The sequence below is a fragment of the Acanthochromis polyacanthus genome, chromosome 8 (genome assembly GCF_021347895.1).
Source record: "Acanthochromis polyacanthus isolate Apoly-LR-REF ecotype Palm Island chromosome 8, KAUST_Apoly_ChrSc, whole genome shotgun sequence".
NCBI lineage: Eukaryota > Metazoa > Chordata > Actinopteri > Pomacentridae > Acanthochromis > Acanthochromis polyacanthus.
This window is the reverse complement of record NC_067120.1, coordinates 10,937,132-10,961,100: the sequence shown is the minus strand read 5'-3', so window position 1 is coordinate 10,961,100 and position 23,969 is coordinate 10,937,132. Positions and strand designations below refer to the sequence as shown.

The 23,969-nt window shown below is 40.5% G+C and overlaps 1 protein-coding gene across 4 annotated transcripts in view; it reads left to right on the top strand.

The window, feature by feature from the left end:
• The window catches only part of LOC110956074 (FERM domain-containing protein 5), a 69,476-nt gene extending 45,558 nt beyond the window's left edge, over positions 1 to 23,918 (top strand). Inside the window, exons 2-15 of one of the 4 annotated variants that reach the window (XM_051952796.1) lie at positions 2,922 to 3,026; positions 4,704 to 4,746; positions 6,442 to 6,520; positions 9,641 to 9,738; positions 10,446 to 10,569; positions 11,500 to 11,587; positions 11,785 to 11,873; positions 12,524 to 12,587; positions 12,722 to 12,813; positions 13,683 to 13,757; positions 15,314 to 15,382; positions 15,563 to 15,669; positions 18,705 to 19,057; positions 19,237 to 23,918. In XM_051952796.1, the coding sequence (XP_051808756.1) occupies positions 2,922 to 3,026; positions 4,704 to 4,746; positions 6,442 to 6,520; positions 9,641 to 9,738; positions 10,446 to 10,569; positions 11,500 to 11,587; positions 11,785 to 11,873; positions 12,524 to 12,587; positions 12,722 to 12,813; positions 13,683 to 13,757; positions 15,314 to 15,382; positions 15,563 to 15,669; positions 18,705 to 19,057; positions 19,237 to 19,284 (1,434 nt within the window). In that variant the 3' untranslated portion in view covers positions 19,285 to 23,918. Of the gene's footprint in view, positions 1 to 2,921; positions 3,027 to 4,703; positions 4,747 to 6,441; positions 6,521 to 9,640; positions 9,739 to 10,445; positions 10,570 to 11,499; positions 11,588 to 11,784; positions 11,874 to 12,523; positions 12,588 to 12,721; positions 12,814 to 13,682; positions 13,758 to 15,313; positions 15,383 to 15,562; positions 15,670 to 18,704 lie in introns of all 4 variants that reach the window. The other 3 variants (XM_051952793.1, XM_051952794.1, XM_051952795.1) reach the window with 3 other exon arrangements.
• The last annotated feature ends 51 nt before the right edge of the window (positions 23,919 to 23,969 follow it).

The following is a 23,969-nucleotide window of genomic DNA, read 5'->3' as shown; positions in this document are numbered from 1 at the left end:
TTGCTTTGGTATAGCTTCGTAGTTAGCTGGCGACTTGTTTTGTTCATCTTTTTTTACATAATGGCAGATAAAGATCCAGGGGGACCCAGCCGTAAAAGACAACTTCACGAGTGCTACCCAAGTTTCTGGAGGGGGGCGTTTCTTCGTAAATGTTAAGAGAGGGGAGGTTAGAGGGGGGTGAGGGAGAGGTTGTATGTGCGCATGCGCATGCTACGTTCAAAGTCGTAGGAAATTAAATCTCCTCTAATGCCTTCAGGTTCATGTATACATTCATGGTTTGTGCTGTTGTGTATTTCTGTTGTATGTGTGTGTATAAATGCCTCTGATTCTTATACATGTGCATCTCCACACACCCAAGGAGCCTTCCTTCTTCATTTTTTCAAGCCTCTGTACTCTGCAGGCACGTCAGACTGGTTAGTGAAATTACAATGAAGTAATGATCTTGAAGTGACAGTGGAGAGCACCCATGAAGCCCCTCGGTCTCGCTACAGAAAGGTCAGTTACCTCCAGTGGCCGAGCTCCAGTCGGCATTTGGTCACAGAGAGTCACGGCGGTTAAGGGAGAAGCCCTGCATTGACAGGCTTTTGCCGTAATGAAGTGCCTGTTATCTGCAGCCTGAGTAATGACGTGAAGGAGAGCGCTGCCAGGGACACTTCTACTTACCATCTCGAGCCCAGAGCGAAGAGAAGGAGGCGTGAGACGGCCGACTGTGGCTGTTTAACCTTGACCTTCTCTGACTTCATGAGTCACTGCGAGGGATGTGGCCTGAGTCCTCATTAGACTGTAATTTATGAGACATGGAGACAAGTTCATACTGATGTCTTTGTAGAATCTTTTTCCGCAAGAGCTTCCATTACTATCAGTACTGTGCGTTGCATAACTGTGATTTAAATACGATCTAAAATTAGAAATGTTTTCTGATGTAGTTCAGGAAATATATGATAAAGGACTCAACAAATTCAAATCAAATTTTGTGCAAGTGCTTATTGCTGATTTAGAAGATATTGTTCCAGTCCAGTATTTACTGTCTTTTTGTCCTGCTTTGGTCTCAGACAACACTTGAGGTAAATGTTTTGTGTTTAAGCTTCTAAATCCTCAGCTACAAGGGAATTTCCACCACCACAGAACCAGTTTGCTCCTGGTTCCTGAATCTAATTTAGAACTGTTCCGAGCATCTCCACCAAAAATAAATGCTTTCTGAACTGAACAGTTGGGCATCAGAGAATACCAGAGCCTCAAATATGAACCACAACAGGGTCCTGTGTGGGTGTTTATTGAAAAAGGGAAAAAAGAAACCATCATAAACCCCAAACATTCTGCATACTCTGAATCTGTGCAATATCGATAACTGAACTATGCAACTCTGCAAAATGACAATGAATGTTTTCAACAGTGTGCTCAAAGCTTGCGGAGTAATAACATTATCAGCCATTGTGCTTGTTTTTCCTGATCTGTATTTACTGTTTGATGCAAATTGGTGTTACTAGTTTGCGAGGTGGCAGAAGTTTTGTCTTGGAAAAGCTTAATGAGCTCACCAGCTAGTCATTAGCTTCATCAGTTCACTGTTTGCAGTGTAGAGATTTTTTCCTGGAAACTGGAAATTACAGCAATGAGAGCTGCAAGAAATAACCAAAATACAGAGGTTAATAAGTGAAAATGTACCAAAAATAAACAGACTCCACAGTGCTGAGAGAACCTGCAGTGTAGAATCAGGTGATAATTCTCTGTTTTACATTCAGCTTAGTCACTAAACCTACTGTTCATATATTAATCAGTGTAGCTTTAACAGACCATTTAGCACATGGACATGCTTGTTAGCTGTCTGCCTGCTGCTGGTTCATCACCTGCCTTCTACCCTCATCACATATGCTCTGCTGTGATGCTTCAAAGTCACACAAGTCAGGACACTGAAATGTCACAGGCAGCACAGCTTTACATGTTTAAGTCAAAATATTTAGAGATTTGTGACGTCCTAAAAACATTTCAGCTGGTTCATATGAACTCGCATACAATTTCTGCTTTTCAAATTGAGTTTTTACTCTAATAATGCAGTTTTAGATTTGCCTTTAACATTTAGATCTCTATACTGAATTCTAGTGTCACTGATTTGCGCCTCGTGTGACACCTCTGCACCGCTGAATTCATCAAAGAGCTCATTTATTCCTCTACTTGGCACAGAGCAGTGATGCGCCCATTTGTAATAATTGCTCTTAATGCACTTATGCAAATTATATCTGCATCTCTCATAGGTGTCTAAAACGCTTCCAGTGGGAAATCAAGAAATTATTCTGAGCAGCGCTTAATTTGTTTCTGTCCTGTCATCTTTGGAGTTGTTTCTAAACAGTGAAGGCCATTTCAAACACTGTTGTGTGCTACAGTTGGATCTCCACCAGAAAAACAAAAAGAATAAAATCTCTTCTAGTTTGATCCAAGTGTTCTGTTTGAAGCCAGGATGTTCAATAGTGGTATTTAGACTGCAGCGTTGTACAAAGAGAAGTGTATATCAGATATGCATTGGATACAGTGCAGGATGCCAAAGTTTGTCTCTGTCAGGTACACACAAGTATTTCTCCAGGGGAAGCTTCCTCATGAGGTTCAGAATGCAAATTATTAGCAAAACCCCAGTGAGATCTCAGTACTTTTAATCCATTCTCTCTTTAAGCTCCTTTTTTTAGCTGTGTGACGGGGTTTATTCCAGACACTTCAGATGGCTCTGGCTGTGTATTAATATTAGATGAATCCAAGATATCTCTGGTGGAGTTTGAAAAAAAAACTGGAGCACATTCTGCTAACAGGAATTATTTCTCATGTTTAAACTCAGGCCAGTCTTCCTTTTTGTTGAATCCTTTTGGTCTGAGGTGATTTGTTCCTGTTGACATGCTTACTAAATTTTCCATTGTTTGTTTTCTCTTCTGTTACAGCGGGATGCAAAGGGACAGTATCTGTTTGACCTCATCTGCCACCACCTCAACTTACTGGAGAAAGACTATTTTGGCATCAGATATGTGGATCCAGACAAGCAGCGGGTAAGTGTTTGTGAACATGGCAGGGAATCTTTGTGTGCAGCTTATGTGCATTTTATTCATTGTTTTCCTAATGAGAGCCTTCAAATGGCATTTTTGATTAGACTGAGTATAATTTTCTATTAAAAAACTAACCAAAGAAAGAGCATTCATATCATTCCGGCCACTGTGACAAAAAAGAATGCCAAACATTGGTTGCATAACCTGTCCAGCATTCTTTCCAGCACTGTCTGCAGCACATGTAGCAGAGCACACATCACAGCTGAGCAGATGGTGGTGCAGATTCAAGCTGTCTTTATGGTGGTAATTAGTGACTAACTAGTTTGTGAAATACATGCTGGAAAGTTAAAAATCAAAGACCCCATCACTTTCTCTTTTCAATGCAACTTTGACATATTTATATAAACTATTGGCTGATATATCAATATCAGAATTTTTTATTCCCTAAAATCAGTGTTAGCCCTAAAAATCTAGCATCAATTGGGCTGTAGTTTTTAGTTATATGGTGCTTTGAGTGTGTTTTGTGATATGATATGGCACCAGTTTGCCTATTTAAAGATACAGTGCAACCTTTTGGTAACACCTTTATTCTTTTTCTTGTTGAGACGGAGATTAAATTATTGATACTCCTTTCATGTCTGTGCAATTTGGAGCTGGAGCCCTCTGCTTCCTGTCTGTATGCTAAGCTAAGCTAACTGTCTTCTGGCTTTACCGCATTATGATGACAAGAAAGTGGCATCATTTTTCAAATCTAACTGAAGACAAGACAGTAAACAAGAGAACAATGCCAAAAAATACCTTAAATAGTCAACAATAGGTTCCAAGAGTAAAGCCTGAGTTGTAATGTGTCTTGTTATATGCAACTCATCTAAACTTTCAAGAGCAAAGGTTGTTGAATGTGAACTAAGAATAACTTCATGCACATGTAACTGCGTTGCTCTGAGTCCGTGTGAAAATCAAATACACGGTTGTCTTTTGAAAATTGGATGCCTTTGATTTGGTCAAAGGCTGAGTGTGAGATTGTGGTCCAGAGTGAAAAGTTGTGTTCTCCGGTTTCTCTTATTCATGCTGCCTTTCAGACTAAAGGTTGCCGCATCAGGCTCTCTGGCTGCGAAGCATGTAGTAGCACTGCTTGATTCATGAAGTATTAACATGTTCACAGATCATGTTGTAGTCCTGCAGACAAGAGCCGAATCCTGCTGAAGCTGCATTTCCCCTGCTGTCACTCAGGACTATTTTGGTGGTTGTTGCTGTGGGTGGGTTGGGTTGGCGAGAAGGAAACCTGGTGAAAGAATGACGACTCTGAATTTGGCCGTAGACACAGACCAAGTATGTCTGTCACCACGGGATGCAGCTCAATCAAAGATCAATCTCAAGAGATCCCTGAATGTGGAACAGAGTCGTTTGAGCTCATGCGCCTCAAATCTTTGATGATTTCATGAAAGAAAACCCTCCAAATTCTTTATGTTCGATGCAGCTTCGACATATTGCACAGTGCCGTTGTAACACCATGCGCTGTGAAAACAGGTTTCCCCAGAAAAACTGTCAGTAGTAACAGCTGAACGTCATGGCAGCTGACACCGCAAGTGTGAGCTGAATGATTTGATGTGTTGATTACTCACAGAGGATGTTTTGTGATGTTTAATTATTAGCATTGATCTGTTTTTCTCTCTAATGCAGCACTGGTTGGAGTTCACAAAATCAATCGCAAAGCAGATGAAATGTAAGTACTTGAAGGTTATTTATTTGTTTAGAATCTCTGAGACGGTAATTAAATCCTTTATCCTGAACATGGAGTATGCACTGACACTGATGAATGACACGAAATGTTTGAGCTAATAGAAAATACAGTGATAGTGACTAAACAATATAAAGTTTCATTAGTCATGAATACAATTAAAACAGCAGACAAGGGCTCCTTAAAAATTCTACTTAAGTACAAATTTGAGGTGGCTGCACTTGATTATTTTAATTTAATGCTACTTTTGTTCACTACATTTGAAAGGAGTTATTACACTTGATTGGAGTTAACTCAATTTGCAGGGTTACATTTTACACATGACACCATCGATAAATCTATAATATATGATGAAATGTTTGTGACTAAATTACCCCCCAGTATTTAATGAAGCAAGTATTTGATCTACCTCAAATGACAGAAGCAGTTGTATAAGTAAAAATAATATACTAATATCATATTCTGTTTAATGTTGTACTGTATTCATGTACTTTTGATGCTTTAAGGCCATTTTTACTTGAGCTTTTTGCACTTTGGATGCTGAACGTATGCTTTAAACAGGGCTATTTTCATACTGATGGATATGCTGTTTTCCTGCTTCAGTGTGTTGTAAGGAAAGATCTATTTTTTTTCTCTATAGTGTAAAAATTTTTTAATTCTTTGGGGTGAATAATAATTAGAAATTGTACAGCCATGGGATCTGAAATAATCTACACTTTGTGCCAACAAATCAAGCCAGTCTCCTGCTTTACGAAAGTGAGTAACAATAACTCTGTGATTCATTACAAAATGAGGACGTTCCGCTGACTTGTGTTCTTTATTTGAGGAGCGTAGAGTTAAATCTATTCTTTTTAGTGCACATTAGTCTCATAATAAGCTATGATAAAGTACATTAAACTTTTCTTCTATTAACTCAGTGCAATTAGATGACTGAATTGTTTCAGTATCCCTTCAGAACTGCAGAAATCACAAGTTCAATTGACTGAATCTCCAATGAATAGTTTACTATGGTCATCAAATTAGGTTGTGCAGAAAAACTGTGAGTTCATTTGCATATATTCTCTATATATATCCCAGCATGCACTGAAATATTCTTAAAGTGTCAAATGCTGTTCTTCTCTCTGAGGAACGATGCTCTGTAATGCATCAAATATAAGCTTATTTGTAAACCAATAATTGTAAAGTAAATGGTGAAAGTATGCAAATGGGGGTTATTTTAAAATAAAGCAATTGCCTTTAATTTAATATACTGGGTTTTCTAACAAAAGAGAGTGATGATAAGCAAATAGAAATAAATTTCTATAAGGAAATATTTAATTCTGATTGCAGTTTAAGAGTTTAACCAACTGCTAGAAATTTGTAATGTTTATTTTTAGGATTTATAGTATTAGTTTATTTGACAGAATGATTGATCGTTCATTAGAAACTAGTCTTGTAAAAAGCTAAGCTGCAATTCAGGGAAAAACATACAGACTATAACAACACAGTGCAATAAACATCCACCAGTTAATGACGCCACAGTTAGCGAGAGTCCATGCAACATAAGCAAGTCACTACAATCATGCAAATTGCTGACAGAAGCTTGAACAAAACAGGTGACTATGCAAATAAGCATTAGTTGATTGATTAATCTGTGCGACTGAAATTATTTTTGTTCGTCTCCTGTGTTTGTTTCTGCAGCTCAGCCTCCGTTCACTATGTGTCTGAGAGTCAAGTTCTACCCTCCTGATCCTGCTTCTCTGAAGGAGGAAATCACTCGGTATGACCTCCTGTTGTGGCTATCACTTCAGATGACTTGATAAAGGCTCTTCATGTTTTTTCTTCTACAGTGAGAGTTTGTTTCACTTTAGCAACAAAGAAGAGAGACAGATTTTTCCATGCAGGGACCGTCATCTGACACGGCGGCTAGTTGTTTTGTTTCTTCAGATTCAACTGTGGCACAGATTGTGCTCTTAAACTTTCAGACAGAGCAAACATGTCTCTTTCTAAATCATTATTTATGGCCTTTCATAATTAAAATGCTTGAGTACTTTGCTGTCTTTAAACAGAACACAGTTTTGAAGAGCTGTGAGGCAGAGAGGCATGTAAAAGCCTTTCCTGGTAGCTCTGAAAGATAATGGGCAGGACATGGAAAAGCAACATCATATAGGGTTTCCGTGCACACATTTTCTCACGGTTATTCCTCCTAACTGGCGTCTTATCATAATACTTTCTAAAATTAATTTGCAGAAATTGGTGGAAGTAGCAGATCCACTAATGCTGAGCAGACGTGAGTTCACACTTCCTCCAGATGACGCTGAGAGTAGGCAGCCGGTGAATGTGTGTTTGCACAGTTTACTCATGTATTCATTATTGACCGGAGGGAGAGGAGTCCACTCTGTCTTTGAGGGGTAATGAGATGAAATGTGCACCACATGTAGAGTGAGCATAATGAACAGAGTGCTCAGAGGAGAGAGGGGGCAAAGGGTGTTGACTGAGAGAGAGTGAAAGTGGGCAGTAGGGGGATGAAGGACAGAGTGATACATGATTATGGCAGTGAAGAGGGCAAAGCACAGAGGGCGGGAGAGGATAAATAATCAGTCTCACACAGAACAAGACAGTGTGTGCTCTCTCTAGTTCTATTCTGTGGGGACATTAACCCTAAAAACAGCTAAATCTGCCAGCAGGTGTGAAAGGCTTTAAAAAAAAAATCCTAAAAGTTTTACCATTTCTCAGCTTCAAAAATCCTAAAAGCTGAAAGAAGTTTGACCTTTTCTACTTGTTGTTCCATCAGGAAAATCACCCAAATTAAAGCTTAAAATTGTGATATTTCATTATTCTAGCTCTCATTTGAGGATTTGCATGAGAAAGATTCTTTTAAAAGCTAAAAATTACATGATGCCAGCTGTGACCTACAGTCATGTGACAAAAAATTCAGGTACTTTTCAGCTGAACTGCAGGCTGTTTTCACACAGAGCAGATACGAGGTAAGAATGGAAAAGCATTAAAAATGTAGTGTAGTAAAATATTCATAATCTGTAGAGTCACTATTTTTTTTTTTTTGCCTGTGCTGATAACACCTGTGGGCAGTTAGAAAAATGTTGTACGTGTTGATTCCAGCTTTTATTCAATTTTGTAAACTAATTTCCATTTTGTTGTTGTTTTTAAGATTTCTGACATTATAACTTTGTCATTCTGCACAAAATACTCATTTTCAGTTCTTTAACTGCTAGCTGTGATTATGATGTTTTTCATAGAGGTGCTGGATTTCATATTCCTGTGAAAAATTAGCCTGCACTGAAGAAAAATGTGACAGGAGCAATAAAAAAAGGCCCAGAAACTGCTTATGGTTCAGAGAGTTCATACTAAATACAAATTGTATGGGTCAATATATAATTGAGGGACTTTGGAGGTCCATAGGATATATTTTGCATATATTTTTACGAAAAAATGACTAGGTATCAGTCAAATGTAAACTAAATAACTGTCAAAATTTAATAACAACCTCCTTCCAATTAGATAAACTATAAAAACATGAGCTGTTTCAAAAATAGTTTTGATTGTGTTCTTTTTATTCAGTTGAGATAATTATGACAGATATTCCTTTTTTAACAGTATACCAAATTTTATATGGACAGTAACAAATTGTATCTGTGTCTGTGAACTCACTTTCAACTAAGTTACCCATTACAAGGAAGTGTGTTAATTCCAGATCACATGACCTGCTTCTCATGATGTCACTTCCTCCTGAAGAAAAGACTGGCAAGACTCCAAGGCTTTCTGAGTTATTTATTATAAAGTAGTGTGTGAGTCAGGTGTGGATTTATGGCATGTCAGCAGGTTTACTACAATATCTTCATAAATAATAATAATATTTTAGAAGAATCTTTCTCTAAAAATGACACATGGTGTTTGGTTATCGGTGGCCATGTTGATTTTAAGCCTGAAAACAGCTAAAATGCCAACTATGATACCTGCCAACTATGATACCTGCCAACTATGATACAATAAGTCCCGCCATTATATATTAAACCTTATAGAGTAAAAGCAAGCAGCTTTTCCATATATTGTAGCCATATTTTGCTATTATAAGCCTGTTTTCCAGCAGACCATTTCACTTGGAAAAGCTAACAAAAGAGCCTGAAGTGAAATCACGATTGATTTCTTCACGTGTGTTTTGTATTATAATCCAAACATCAGCAACAAAGTGCTGCTAATGTTTGTACCCATGTACTGTAGTCATTATACTTTGAAAAGGATCTGTTGAACCTGCTGCAGTGTGAACAACATGGGACGTGTAAGCAGCTTTTTGTTGTGTGTCTCTCTAAAAGAAACATCATGAGCCTCAGTGAAAATAGTGCAGAGAAGAGGGAAGCAGATCTGCCTGACTAATTGTCTTATTTCCTAAAATCAGCTCTTGAGTAATCGCACTGAATGTAGGGGTGCTTACCTTTAATAATGATGATAATAATAAGTCATCTCCATTGTCGTTACCGTGATCCCCGCTGCAAATGTTGTCTCATTAAAGTTCATGCTTCAGGTGCTGATTAGTTGGACGAGTATGAAGCTAGGCTGGAGGCTTTAAGAGAAGCACAGCAGTCAGTAGCAGCTTTTCCCTCAGGGCCTTTCTACCCTCCTTTCCCCCAAAACAAAACCCTCATTTCAGTTAAATCAAAAAGAAATATTCAAACCGCCCACAGGGAACGTGAACTCAAGACGCAGCCTTTGAGGTTTATCAGGTTTGCTGCTCCTGCTCGCTCTTTTTTTATTATTATTGTTTTCATTCCTTCTGTGTTTTCACGGGGAAATGTAACTGTATGAGAGGTTGTGGGTATTTAGAATCACAATCAGTATTCTAACAAGTTGTGAGACCGTCTGACATGATGTTTGACCCTTGTAGGTATCTTGTCTTCCTGCAAATCAAGAGAGACCTCTACCACGGTCGGCTCCTGTGTAAAACCTCGGATGCGGCCATGCTCGCTGCCTACATCCTTCAAGGTAATCCAAAGTGACAGATGGAAATGACTTGTACCAATCTCTGTTTCTCACTGCAATCTCAACCTCTGTTTTGTCGTGCCCTATAGTTCAGCGCGCTGACAAATACACAGCAGCCGAGCAAATAGATTTTCTATGAGAACATAAAATACTCCTCAAAGGATGCGCTTGCAGTTGTTCGCATAACATTTAAAACGTGTAATGAGCTTTTCACACTGTTTGTATGTGATTTTCCACACTGATATGCACGCTCATTAAATGAAAAATCATTCTGTGCCGTCGGATAATTGTCTGAATTGCTCGAAGATTCTTTAGCAAACACAAAATCATGCCGAATTATGAAGTCTTTGAAGTGGTTATCTGACATCTTATCATCTCCTCACCGCATACACAAACAGAGAAGGAAACACAGCGCGCATGACGTATGGTGGCAGCGCTCGCTTCACAGAAAGCACAGTGTTTGAAGGGAAGCAGGTCTTCTGGAGGAGGGGCTGATGAATTAAAGATGGGCTGCCCGGTCAGCTCCTCCTTGCAGAGTCATCTGAGGGTGTGCAGTGTGGCATGAAGGACTGCAAATAATCCCAGCCATGTTCAGCCCGTCTCCACTGACAAAAGCACCAGTGTGTTGGAAACTGTAGATATAATTTTAATGAATGCGAATGTCTGTGGATATGTTTGACACTCAACTTTTTCCCTGATCCTTCCTTCAGCTGAGATTGGCGATTACGACCCTGGGAAGCATCCTGAAGGTTACAGCTCCAAATTCCAGTTTTTCCCCAAACATTCGGAGAAACTGGAGCGACGGATTGCAGACATACACAAGACAGAGCTGATGTAAGAGAGAAAATATAGGACTGGGCCTCCACTGTCAGTCTCTGTGTGTCTCTTATCTACAGAACCTGCACTCACTCAGGCCGAACAAACACTGGACTGCATTTGACATTTATATAATTGACTGCAGTACCAGGTTGGGTAGATGGATTATTGTTGGTTGTTCCAGCAGGAAAAAATGCACTCTTTTCTCCACTATCAGTTCATGTAACTCAGTCAGATCATAGCTTGGCCTTTATTTGCACAGTTATTGATGGATTGTAGTCACAGCTTTAACTGGAAAGCAGCAGAGCGCAGTAAAAAGTAATCAGATAGAGCAGATCTGCAGACATGCAGACAGAGAACCACAACATTTTCACAGACGGCAGCTGATCTGATAAAACATTTAATTCATGCCCTGATCAGTCCTACTGATCATTGCAGTGTTTTATCCTTTCTAATGTTTTCTTGCATTAGTTTAGATGCTGTTTTGTGGTTCTTGTTAGCTGGAATAAACAGCAGAAAAGAACAAAGAATGTCTGTTTAAAGACATACTGTCAGACACAATGAAGGTTGAATTTCACCAACCAAGTTTTGTTTCTGTGGGAGCAGCACAGGACTCTGCTGCCCACTAGTGGTTTGTTCTTTCCTCACTGCCAAGAAAGCACAGCCCTGCTCTATGAATCTCACATTAATTTCAAACCCCAAATACTATGCTACATGTACTATATATCCAAATAAATATATCAGCAGGTGGATATTGTGTTAATGTTTTATCTATCTGGGTATAAATGATTTCTGCTTCTTTTCAGTCTTTCTAAATTAGTGGATGTAGTTATTGGATATTCATTTGTTCAGCCTCTTCACAAGTCAATGGCCTTTTGAACTGTACACATTTTATATTCCTTTTTTACTGCTTGTGGTGGACTGACACCGACTGTTGCTCTCCCCCAGTGGGCAGACACCTGAAACATCAGAGCGAAATTTCCTGCAGAAAGCCCAGATGCTGGAGACATATGGTGTTGATCCGCATCCATGCAAGGTTGGTTAGTGGTTTTCAAGTACAGCGCTGCTATTTTTAGACAGTAAACATTTCAAAAAGATTCTTGTCCAACTTGAATGTTGAAGCCCTCCCTTGGGAAACACAGTACATGCACGAAGATACGTCTGATGTATTTTTCATTTGTGCCTGAATGCGTGCGTTCAAGTTGTATTCTGATCTTGTTTTGTGTGTCTCAGGATGTGTCTGGGAATCCAGCATTTCTCGCCTTCACACCATTTGGTTTTGTGGTGCTTCAGGGAAACAAGAGAGTTCATTTTCTCCAATGGTGAGCCAAATGTGCAGCATTTTCTGATGCGAGCCAAGGACGGCTCACTCCTCGAGAATTTGCACAAAGACAAACATTGTGCTGCAGGCTTTGATTTTATCGGATTTGACGTAAACATTCTGTATGCAGAGCAGTCTGCATGAAACACAATGTGCACCACAGCTGGATGTACAGTCACAGTCAACAAAGCTCCTCCATCTGCCTCTACCTGTGAGTAGAGCCGGGGGCTAACGTGCACAGATGGCTAATTACAACAGCTAGATACAGGGACAAATTTAGCAGAAGATCCAGACAAAAGTCTCACATCAAGAGCCTCTACCTGAATTCAGGATTTATTGCTTATGTGAAAGTATTAACAACAAGGTGCATTTTCATTTCTTTTGCTTTTAACTGAAGATGTCACTGACTTATTATGTATCATGTTTGCAGTATTTATAATGGCTTTGTTTGTTTGCAGCACTCAGGTTCGTTTCACTCTCTATTTCCTGTCTGGAGGGAATATTATCACTTATTTGTTTTGTCAGCCAAACATAGAGCTCCGTGACTGTTTATGTGATCTCAAAGTGGTTGTCATGAATATTTAACGAGGCTGTGGCTTTCTGTTTCTGCGGGCTGCATCTGTAACTGTTGACACGCTTTCTCCTTGACAGGAACGAGGTGACCAAACTCAAGTTCGAAGGCAAGACGTTCCACATATATGCAAATCAGAAGGAGGTGAGAGCATGAATTGCTGGATGTGGGGTAAAGCCCCAGCAGTGCATGCTTTAATGAGCCCGTCTGCTGAGTGTGACTGTCTGTCTCAGTTTTGTTATATTGTCCTGCACGCCCTCTTTATTTTCAACGTGCAGGACAAAAAGATCATCTTGACGTACTTTGCACCCACACCGGAGGCATGCAAGCACCTTTGGAAGTGTGGAGTAGAGAATCAAGCTTTCTACAAGTGAGTCCAAAAGTCTTAATTTTGCCTTTTCACCCTGCCGTCTTGATACCTACTCTGCTGCATCCCTAAGCGCTGGTGGGCCCGTTCCCATCACGGTGCCCTGGTGTCAAAAGCCCTTCCCCTCCAGGTTGTTTATCAGCGGGAAAATGAGGTGTGGGTTGCTGCTGACCTTTAGTGAACGAGTGTGTGCTGGCACGAGACTGCAAGCACTTCAGCCCTCCTTCTGAGATATGGCTCCCCCGTCTCAGCCGTGAGTAATAGTGCAGGTGTCCTCTGCTCTCTCCAGCTCAGGAAAGGTGATTAACAAAAGCAAGCAGTTCAGAGGCTGTGAGGGGTGGTGTAATGAAGGGTTAAAAGATAGAAGACAGAGGAGAAGAGGGGGTGCAAGGAGGGCAGAGCTTAGCTTGATGGAGGTAATATGATGTGACCTTTTGATGACTCTTTGAGGTGACAGACTCGTAATATTTTTTCAGCCTTCCTCTTATTACGATTTCACTGTAAGGGGAAGTCTGGGGGACTGAAATGCAATGATGATGTTGTCTTCCAGAGAAGCACATTAAACATTAATGTCTCACTTACTATGACAATATAAACATATTGAATACTGTATGGAATCGCGTTGAGGATGCCGTGCCTATAGTGCAAGGAGGCGACATGAATGATTTAACAGCTGGGTATCTGATCCTTCTTTCCGCCTCGTTCTGGGATTCTGAGAGCAATTGCATACATTCACACTTCGAATGTGCGATCATATTAGGGCTGTATTCTTGCAAGAATGTGTGGGAAACTGTTAATATCACCTATTTCCCTTCCCGCTGTCTTGCTTCGTAGCGTTAAGCTTCACTGCTTTTTGTTTTTTCTTTCACCAGGCTTGAGAAGTCAAGTCAGGTTCGCACAGTGTCCAGCAGCAACCTGTTCTTCAAGGGCAGCCGTTTCCGCTACAGGTATAGTACACGACAAGGCAGCATGACTGATGACAGGGAGGGGAGGACACTGCAGAAAACCCCCAACTGGATGAGGAGAGAAGTGTTCCCAGAAGACATGGCCTGCTGGCCTCCTGTGCTGTCATGTCAGCCTACTTTTTGCCTGGAGGACAGGACTGACACCTCACAAGACAGAGGACACAGAGGGGGAAATGAAGGGGACTGATTACATGAGACATTATCACACCGTATCTGCTGTAAACAGTAGTATGACCAAGATGTAGCTATATATTAAAGGCTCAGATTATTTTAAATATATATTTACTCACCTACCTTTATTGGTGTCTATTCTAAAGACAGGTCAAGTTTTATTTGCACGGGTTTTGAGATCACCATCTGGGATTTTTTTTCTCTTTTGGTGAGTGCAGTTTAGTTTACTGTGTTTCAACACTAAAAAAAATGTTGCAACAGTGTTTGTTTCCAGAAAAAAAGATGGAGTTTCTTTGGATAATCCTCTGACTTTGCTGTGAAGAGTTTTTACTGAAGCTATTTTTTTTACTAAAGCTATAGCAGCAATAGTAATAAAAAGCTATAATATTTTTTAACAGCTTTAAATTGTAATTTTTGAACAGTTTATTGCTGCTTGTTAAAATACAGATAATGACTAGTAAAATCACCGTAAAACAGTATTAATTTACATCTTAACCATAAAATGAACAGGCTAAAATTGTAAATAAATGCTCACAACAATCTGTGTTTTTATAAATGGCAATCTGTTCTTTGACTATCAAATTGCACATTTTTAAAAATTACGCATAATGACTAGTAAAATCTGAGAAAAAAATGTATTTATTTACATGTTGACTGTTAAAAAAAAACAGTAAATAGACCAAACTCTACAGTGTCCACACCATAAATCTGTATTTTTTTTACAAATAGTGATTTATTCTTTTACATTGTTACTATTAAATTACACAAATTAAAAAATCTAGACTTTACAGATATTTGCTGTTATTTTCATTATTTTTTACAGTTTTTGAACGTTACCATATCCCCCTGTTGTTATAACATATATCTTCTGGTACCCTTGCTGCCAGATATTCTCAATTTTTTATGCATTTTTTAAGCATATGTTGCTGGTGAGAAAGCTCAAAACCTCAGTAGATAAAACTGAACCTATCTGCAGGAAATGTGCCAAAATATATTTTGCTGAACTGGCCCTGAGAGCGGAAAAGAATAACGAGAAAGTATCATGACATTTGCTCACAAGCCCAGTCAGTTAAATGTTGTCAAAGGGCAAACCATGATCATTGTTTTGATATTTTTGCCTGCAAGTTTGTGTGTGCATTTGTCTGACTGGTGCTAATTCAGTTACACAACGCTGAATTCACCAGGTTAATTCAATCATGATGCTCACATACTGTACTCATCCACTGCAGTGATGGCTTTCATAGCATTGGGTGAGACCAGGCTGGCTGGTTATGTGTGTGTGTGTGTGTGTGTTGTGTGTGTGTGTGTGTGTGTGTGTGTGTGTCTGTGGAACTCATCCTGAGCATCGTCTCTGTGCTTTATAACAGTGGACGAGTGGCAAAAGAGGTGATGGAGCAGAGTGCCAAAATCAAACGCGAACCTCCAGAAATACACAGGTAGAGTTGTAAACTCAGGAGAGGTCAGAATGTCTGATCACTACTTTTGTTTTAATTTTCCTCCATTTTCTTAGGCACCAAGCTACTGTAGATGTCTTTATATGAGCAGCGCCTACTGGCTACAGTACCCATAGCTCGGTGCAGTGATGTTTGTGCATTTGTGTGTGTTTGTCTATGCAGGGCTGGACTTGTGCCCAGCAGAAGTTGTCCGTCCATCACCCACGGGCCTCGGCTCAGCAGCGTACCGCGCACGCGTCGAAGAGCTGTGCACATATCTATCATGGAGGGTAAGAACCGAGCATCACCCCGAGGTTTGAGAACGCGATGAATCGGTGTTTTTTACGGCACACAATTTAGAAAGTAGCAGTAATCTCGCTCTTCACATATAAACAAACTCTGCTGGAGAGTCCTGTTCGTGAGGATTTTCCCCTTCTTCAGAAAAACACACTTGTGCATACAGTTTCTCACATGCTGTAACTAGAGCCATGTGGCCCAGTTCATGCTGTTGGGGCACGCTGCAGGTGTGTGCGTCACTCAGCCTGCCTCCCTTCAGAGATGTGTATATTATGTGTGGGTTGTGCCAACACAGTGGCAGCTAAAGTCACTTACTCGGCCCTCCTGCAGGCTTCTGGCCCAGAACAGGCGGCCTCTGTGTTTCTGAGATGGACACAGCAGGCGTGCAGCCCTGCATAACTTTGGGTAAAACAGAGTGACCGGAATGCATTTCAAGTACAAACATCAAGTCCAGATAGCGAGATAAATGGAGGTCAGAAGCAAGTGCACTGAGTATATTGAGGGTCCTTTGCTGTGGGTTCGAGAGCCATAAGAGTGTGCTGACTGGGTGTCTTACGGTGGTATTAATACCCCAGCTGAAAATAGCCTGGGTCTTCTGCTCCATGTATGTCACTGGTTTGGGTGGGGCCAAACCAGGCCAGGCCAATGCTGGTGACCGTAGTACTGCTGCAGAAACCCACTGTTTCGCCTCGGCAAACTAAGGGAGAACCCTTCAGCCTAACACAAACACACCCTGTGGCCTGGACTCTGGAGAAGGGACCATAAGGACGGGATTAACGCGTGCATGCTGCAGCCATGGTGAAGTGTCTGATCCGCATCACCACCCGGGTGAACGTCCACCTGCGTATGATCAATCACTGCTACCGGGATGTGAAGGTTCGCGTGCTGAGCCTGGGGCCTCGTATGCTGGGGAAGGCCCTGGGCGTCCTGCCCCTCTACCCCGCTCTGATGGGGCGGCAGGAGTCGGCTGGCATCCCCCCTCTTTCTGGCACTCCGCTACCCTGCTTCCAGCCCAGCAATCCTCCAGGTAAACCCACCACAGAGCCAGCCAGGAGTGTGCTTTACATGGAGATGCGAGTCGGTTTAGCTATTTTAAATCACTCCCAGCCTCATCGATGTTGTCGGGAGGGAGTGATAACATTCCTGTGGTTGTCTGTGCATCCTGCTTATTGAACAGATGTTTTTTGATTTGCTGAGAACATTTTGTTGTTTTAGACTCTTTATATAGTTGCTATATTTGGTTCCCACCACTGTATTCCAAGGGTTATGATGTTTTCATTACTTCTAAAGTTAGATTATACCATAGATGTTTAGATTAAGAGCTCTGATTGAGGCAAATACAAATTCTAAAAATGCATTTTCTGCTCGCCGCTTCTCTCTTGTAAGCATAACACAGGATAAGCTGAAGCAGATCTGTTCAGGGTAAAGATGGCCGCTGACATTCATCCAGCCTTTATGTCTCTTTCCCTTTCACTTGACAGGAGTTTCATGTCAGCAGAGGCTTAGATGCTGGACATAATCTGCCCTACTTTCCCGACAGTTTTAAAAAGTCCTTTTCATGATTTGCTTCCTCATCAAAAGCTGAATTTTAATCCCTTCTCTTTATAGTGAAGGTGTAATGTTGCTGCTTTGACACTCTGGAGAATGTGATATCGTCAGCACGGGGCTCAACCACAGCTCATCTTCACTGAAATGTACACTGTACTGTTACCTCCACTGCAGAATGGGCAGTTCAGCTGTACAGTACTGTACTGCTGGAATGTCTTGGAAGCTTTGTTGAATGTTTGCTGGCAGGATTGAGTGAAGTGGCTCGAGAATAATTCAGGGATCTAGTTGAAAACCAATTATAAGCAATGTTGCTACTACTGTTCTACAGGCCTGTCTCATGACAACATGGAATTTGGAGTCCTTTTGCGTCAATCTGAGGATAGTCTTTTGATTTGGGGGCATCCTGAAAAATGGTGAAGGCACTTACATATAACCACAACCTCAATGGTTTCCTACTTCCAGTGTTTCCCATCTGCCTTTATGTCATCCTGTCTGGTAAAAGCAAAAGTGCTAAATAACAACTTGATTCCATCAAAAGACAATCTCTTTTGGTTTTTACCCCTGAATAGTCAGTTTTATCCAGATACTTCTAGATACCTTAACCCTGCGTAGCCTAAAACAGTTTGACAAGCCATTCCATTTTGGTTTGACCTAATCAGGACAGTCTGTTTGTCTTTAAAGCAATTCATGTTAATATTTTGGCACAGGATGCGTGTGTGGGCATTTTTATGCCTGTAAAACAGTTAAAGCTGTCGTCGGATCGGCCTCTCTTCACATACATTTGTCGGTTATTGTGAGGAGGTACTACAATAAGGTTTTCTTCACCTTGCTCCTTTTAAAATGTGTATTATATTCTTATGTATTTTATTTTTAGTGCAGAATTTTGTGTTGGAATTGCACACTGAAGTGATGAGAGAATGCTGCAATTAGCTTTCATCATAAATTACTGGGTTGAGAAGAATCCTAGAGGTTTGAAGCGTTGAGACTCGGGTAAAAAAAAAAAAAAACAGAAAACACCAAGAATCCCTCTACAAATGTAAACACAACTCACAGAGACTCTGATATCCAAAGTGGGATCAAATGATGCTACATCTGCTAATTGACAGGAGATTAGACTTTAGAAGTGCTAGTGGATAAAATGAAAGGATGTTAGCTTTTTTCTGTTCAGGTATCTCTTATCTTAATAGGTTTGTATGCTCTGTTGTCGATGATTTTTTCCATTAGGGATGATGACTCCCATCACATCCTGTGCTTTCTATAGGATGACAGTCCTCCTCCCTGACTGTTTGACTCTGGGGAGAGTGTGATCAGATTTCAACTCTCAGTGGAGACTGTGTGTCTGCAACACTCTTAGAGCCAGAGCTTGTACTGTACAGTGTGTCTTTGAATGCCACACTAGTATATAGTATAACTGACCACTTCACGTCTCCTCCAGTCTTTAAAATGTGTGTTTCTCTCTCTCTCTGCACCCCTCCACTAGGTCTGGAGTCGTTGCGTGACAGTGCCCACTCTACACCGGTGCGTTCAGTGTCCCATGGGGAGTCCTTCATACCCCGGTCCCGGAGCCAGGCCACAGACGGCAGTGAGGGGATGGCGGTAATATCAGACGAGGCTTACAGCCCCTCTGACAGCGTCCTGCCCACCCCGGTGGCCGAGCACAGCATGGAGCTGGCTGTCTCGCGCCAAATCAACGGGGCGCCCTGCAGCATTGAGGAGGAGAAGGAGTCGGAGGCGGGCACCCCGTCGCACGGGGAAGGGGGTGATTTTGGTGCGGACGGTAGATCTGCACAGGAGGGCGCTGGGGGGGACTCGGCCCTCAGCGAGGTAGAACAGGTGAATAAGTTTGTCTTAAGTGTCCTCCGTTTGCTCCTTGTGACCATTGGACTCCTCTTTGTCTTGCTCCTCCTCCTCATCATCCTCACCGAGTCAGACCTTGACATTGCATTTTTAAGTGATATCCGCCAGACCCCCGAATTTGAGCAGTTCCATTACGAATACTTTTGTCCCCTCAGGCGGTGGTTTGCCTGCAAGCTCCGCTGGGTGGGCGGGTTGCTCATTAACAAGTGAGAGTGAGGTCGTAGAGTCCGTAAACCCGTTCGGGGGTCTGAGAAGACGGTTAGGACTCCGGAGTGATGGAGGGCAGCCTCGTCCCAACCATGAACCCTGCTTCTCTCATCCTCCTCCTGCAGACATACAGCTTGGACCACTCCTGGTAACCTCCAGGATCTCTCTCCCCCCTCCTCCTCCTCCTCCACTTTGAGTTGCCCTCCCACCCAACCACCTCCTCCTCGTTTCGCTTGCGTTCGTTTTTTTCTCTTTTCTTTTTTTTCTACAAATCCAGGACACTTTTTTGTTGCGTTTTTTTTCTTTCTTTTTTTTTTATTTCAAGCCATTTCAGGTATTTTATTTTTTCAAATAACACAAAGGAAAAAAAATGTAACTGAAAATCAAAGAATTTTAAACAGTTCCTTTCAGAGGAACGGAAGATTTTGCTGCAACGGATGAGCGTTGCTTTCATTTATTATTTATTGCTTTTAAACACGGATTTGCATAAGAAAAGGAGACGAGAGAACGAGTGGTAATCAGGGAAGTTGATTTGTCGTTTAAAGATGGAAGTGAGTCATGTTAGTCAAAAAGGCCTCCTGCTGTGAAGTATATGTGAGTCAGTGGTGAAATATCTTTTGATAGGAATTCATCCTCATCTGAAGTCAAGGAGACAGACAGCAGATTAACCTCATTAGAAAAAAGAGAACAGTCTGAGGGGAATAATAGTGAAGGTTGATGAAACAGAGAACAGACAGAGTGATTACCAAATGCCTTTTTTGATTAAATATTGAAGACTGTTGGCAGTTTAGAGTTCAGTGGATTGTTTAAGACACAGTTAGGCTTTAGTATACGACGGTATACAGTCAACTGATGAAGATCAAAATTGATTTTCTAGTGTTTTTTAAGGATACAGTTAAATAAATCAGTACCAGTAGTGTCATGTGACCCAGTAGTGTCAGTTAGAGAAATACTCATGATGAGCAAAGATTCACTGGCACCAATAGATTATAGTCTAGATAGACGTGCAATGCTGATATGGTTTAAAAAATTAAGTACTTTGAATGTGCTCCTTTGTTCTGTTTGTTATTTCTCCAGTGAATTTGATTTTTTTTCATCAACTTGAAATTCGATGAATTTCAATTATTTCTTTCTATGAAGAGTTTATGATTTATTTTGGTTTCATATCAACCTTGCTCTTAGGTTCATGTATCATACTATATTACTATTATTGTTAGAATAAGAGTAATGATGTACTTTTTGTACAAATTAGTTTGTTTCCTAATATATATTGACAGGTTTTCCATGTATATTTTAACAGAACTGAAATGTTATTTTGTTATTGAAGATTAAATTATACCTTTTTTAGCGCTGTGTTTCAAGTAAGGTCAGAAGCATTTATGGTAAAGTGGAAGGGGGTCGGAAAAAAAACAAAACAAACAAAAAAAAAACCAGGGCTTTTATCCAGATCCACTAAACACTGATCACACCTCTCATCTGTCCACCAGCAGTGAATCAGTCTTCAGCAGTGTGTGTGCAATTTTAAAGATCATTTTGAGCATGTATTTGTATCGAATACAATCTGGATTCATCATTTGTATTACTGCAAATACCAAATAATCCAAAAACACATTTTCAGCTGTCATACTTTTGTCATATCTTATTTTACTTGAAGAGTTTGGAGAGGTGACTGTGAGCCTGACCGACTGGATCTGCACCGAAAACAAAATGCTTGACTCATAAAATTAATTTGGAGAATTTAGAAAGCAAAACTAGAGCTGAAACAGCCGTTTGGCATAAAATACCAAACAATTTCTGGGTTCAATTAAAGCTTTTTCTGTTGTTTTCTGCATTACAAATTTCACATCTTTGGATTTTTGACTGTTGGTCGACAACAAAATGATGTCACGTTGAGGAGTGACAACTTCCAATTGATTATTCTAGAGAAAATAGGCAGCTTAACCAGCAAAATTAATAGCAAGTTGCAGCATGAAACAAAACATTTTGTAAATAATAAATTAAGAATAATGACTAAAACATCTATTTTTCAGTAGACTGCTAGACAAACTATAGCATGTTATAACATTTTCACCTCCTGATCTTTTTACTTGCTTTCTTCTTTTAATTTTTAAAATATTTACTCTCAAAAGACATCTGCCCCTCGATATTTCGGTCAGGCTCTAGACTCTTCTGCCTCTCAGCTCCAGGGAGCAATAACTGTCACGGCTGCTGGATTCTGGTTAAAGTCTGTTTTTTGTATTGTGTGTACCTCCTGTACCAGGTGCAGGTGTAAGTGTTAGCGTGTCTGTATGTAGGAAACAGAAACAAGATTCAAGGTGATAGCGGAGGAGTTGTTTTTTAGACGGTAAAGACAAGAGGGATGTTAGGAGGAAAAAGGCATAAGTGAAAGAGGTCGAGAACAAAATGAGAGGTCTGCTTCTTTGAAAGTAGCTTTTTAAAATACTAAATGGGACTGGAAGGCACTTGTTGACATCAATCTAATGGCTGTACAGGGTTAATTTTCTTTCTTTTTTTTGCCCCCTCGCCCTCTGCAGCTGCTCCACTGAAAGCCCAATGGTGCTACTTTCTTTGTTTGCTCCTGTGTAAATCCAAGCGTAACGGCCCTCGGCTAGGTTGTAGTCCTGACCACAGAGTAGCATGCACTTTGGCGTTGTGGCTGGATCCACTTCTGTAGCTCATTACGTTTCACAAACCGTAGTTATCTCTGGCGAAGGCAGCAGCAAAGACATTTTCCAACACAATGCAGGAGGAAATATCAAATCTTTAGAGCTACGCTGGCAAGCAACCTGTCATGCATACAGTGTGAGAGCTTATTTATGTCAAGTTAATCGTTTTCAACTGGGATGCAAAGATGAAGCACATTTTTTCCTAACAGCTGGTGGAGCAGGGTGGTGGGTGGGTTGATTTTTTTTTTTTTGGTGTACATTCATTTTTCTTACTTCTACACTGAGGTCAATACGAGCCATCCCGTCCAGCCAGGCTGAGTTGTTTGACATCTTTTAAAGTCTGTCTGTAAAGGTGTTTCTCTCACATCGATCAGCATTATGTAGCTTCAGCGGTCTCTCTGAACATGCAACAACGAAGAAAAGGCAGCATTATTCAAGGAGCAATAACTGTAAGAGCAAAAAGATGTGATTTACAAACTTGTGTATGAAAATCCAATGATGAATAATGTTTGATAAGTCAAAAAAATGTCCTGTTTCTAGAATAGAATTTACCAAATTGCTGTTGTGCCGACTCTAACGATGGTGTGACCACAGAGACACTTAGTTGCCGTTGCATTCAGTAATAACATTTTATAAAAATCAATTTTTCCTTAGAGACCTCTTGTGTGAATGTTTGTTCTGCTGTTTTCTTTGCTGTTTCATTGTTAAGCGACAGAGAGTTCCCCGTGCCTGGATCCTCACTCTGCAGTTTACCAAAGTGGCAAAGATGAAGGAATAGGGACAGAAAGATCAACTACAGACTTCTCTATCCTTAAATCTCCCAGGCCAAGAGGGAAACGGTGTACATCTCTGTCTGAAACTGTTTGTTCACCGGGCAGCCCAAAATCTCTGAGTTTCTTTGCAGGCATGTTTCATGTGACAAACCTGACTTTGCATCTACATTTCAGTTGCTGTTTTCATGTTTACATTTTCTTTTACTTCATGGGAGATGGCTATAGGTTGGCCAGATGTGTGACTACTGTTGATGTAGTTTGTGATCCCTGATTTATAAAGGAAATCAGATCGCCTGTACTTGAAAAAGTGTATCTATTCAAACCATATGTGGTGCACTGTAAGATAAAATAACAATTTTAGCCTGAAAATTTAGGATACTGGAGATGGGGACAGACATAATAACAGAAACAATTGCATGGTATAATGTAATTCCATACAATAACCAAGCAGCTTACATTTTCTGTCAAACTTGGGATGAATTCTTATGAAGACTGCATCAAAAGATGTTTGGGTCAATGTCTGAGGTTGAATTTTGAGGTGTCTGTTATTTTGTCTACTCCCAGTATTTTCCTACATATTTCCATAATCATCAAATCCCTAAAAACATAGTTTCACACATCTGATCAGGATTTCAGTTTCAAAGAATGTTCATAGTGGTTCTTAAAACATCATTCTTAAGATTTTTGTTGATATTTATCTGATAGAAAGAATTACATAATCAATTTACACGACCAAAATCAATTGGCGATTGAATTTTAATTCCTGGCCAAAGTCCCCGTCACATTATTGCTGCATTGAGGGGTTGGAATTGGTCACAACTGAGAACATATCTCTCTGCTTTTTGCCCCCTCTGCTAGCTCCCAGTAGACAGACCCTCACACAACCGTGCATACACGTAAATCAGTGTTTATGCATATCCATGTCTGGTGGTGTGTCCTGTAGTCTGCCTCGTTCTATCCTCGGATTGGAGATTGCTGTTTAATTGCGTTAAATATACAACTATATATATATAAATCCATGTGCCAAATCCAGTTCTTGTTCAGTCCGATCCATTCCGAACCCATGTTTGTACTGTAGGTAACCTTCTGTACAAGTCAGTATAAAATATTGTTTCTCTCCAATAGTCCCTTGTAACTGGTGCCATTAAATAAAACTATTCAAACTTGAAATAAACATTAAATAAAAATGTGTGGCGGCTCCCTCTGTGGTTTTGTGGAACAATGCAGAGTCAATATTCAGCT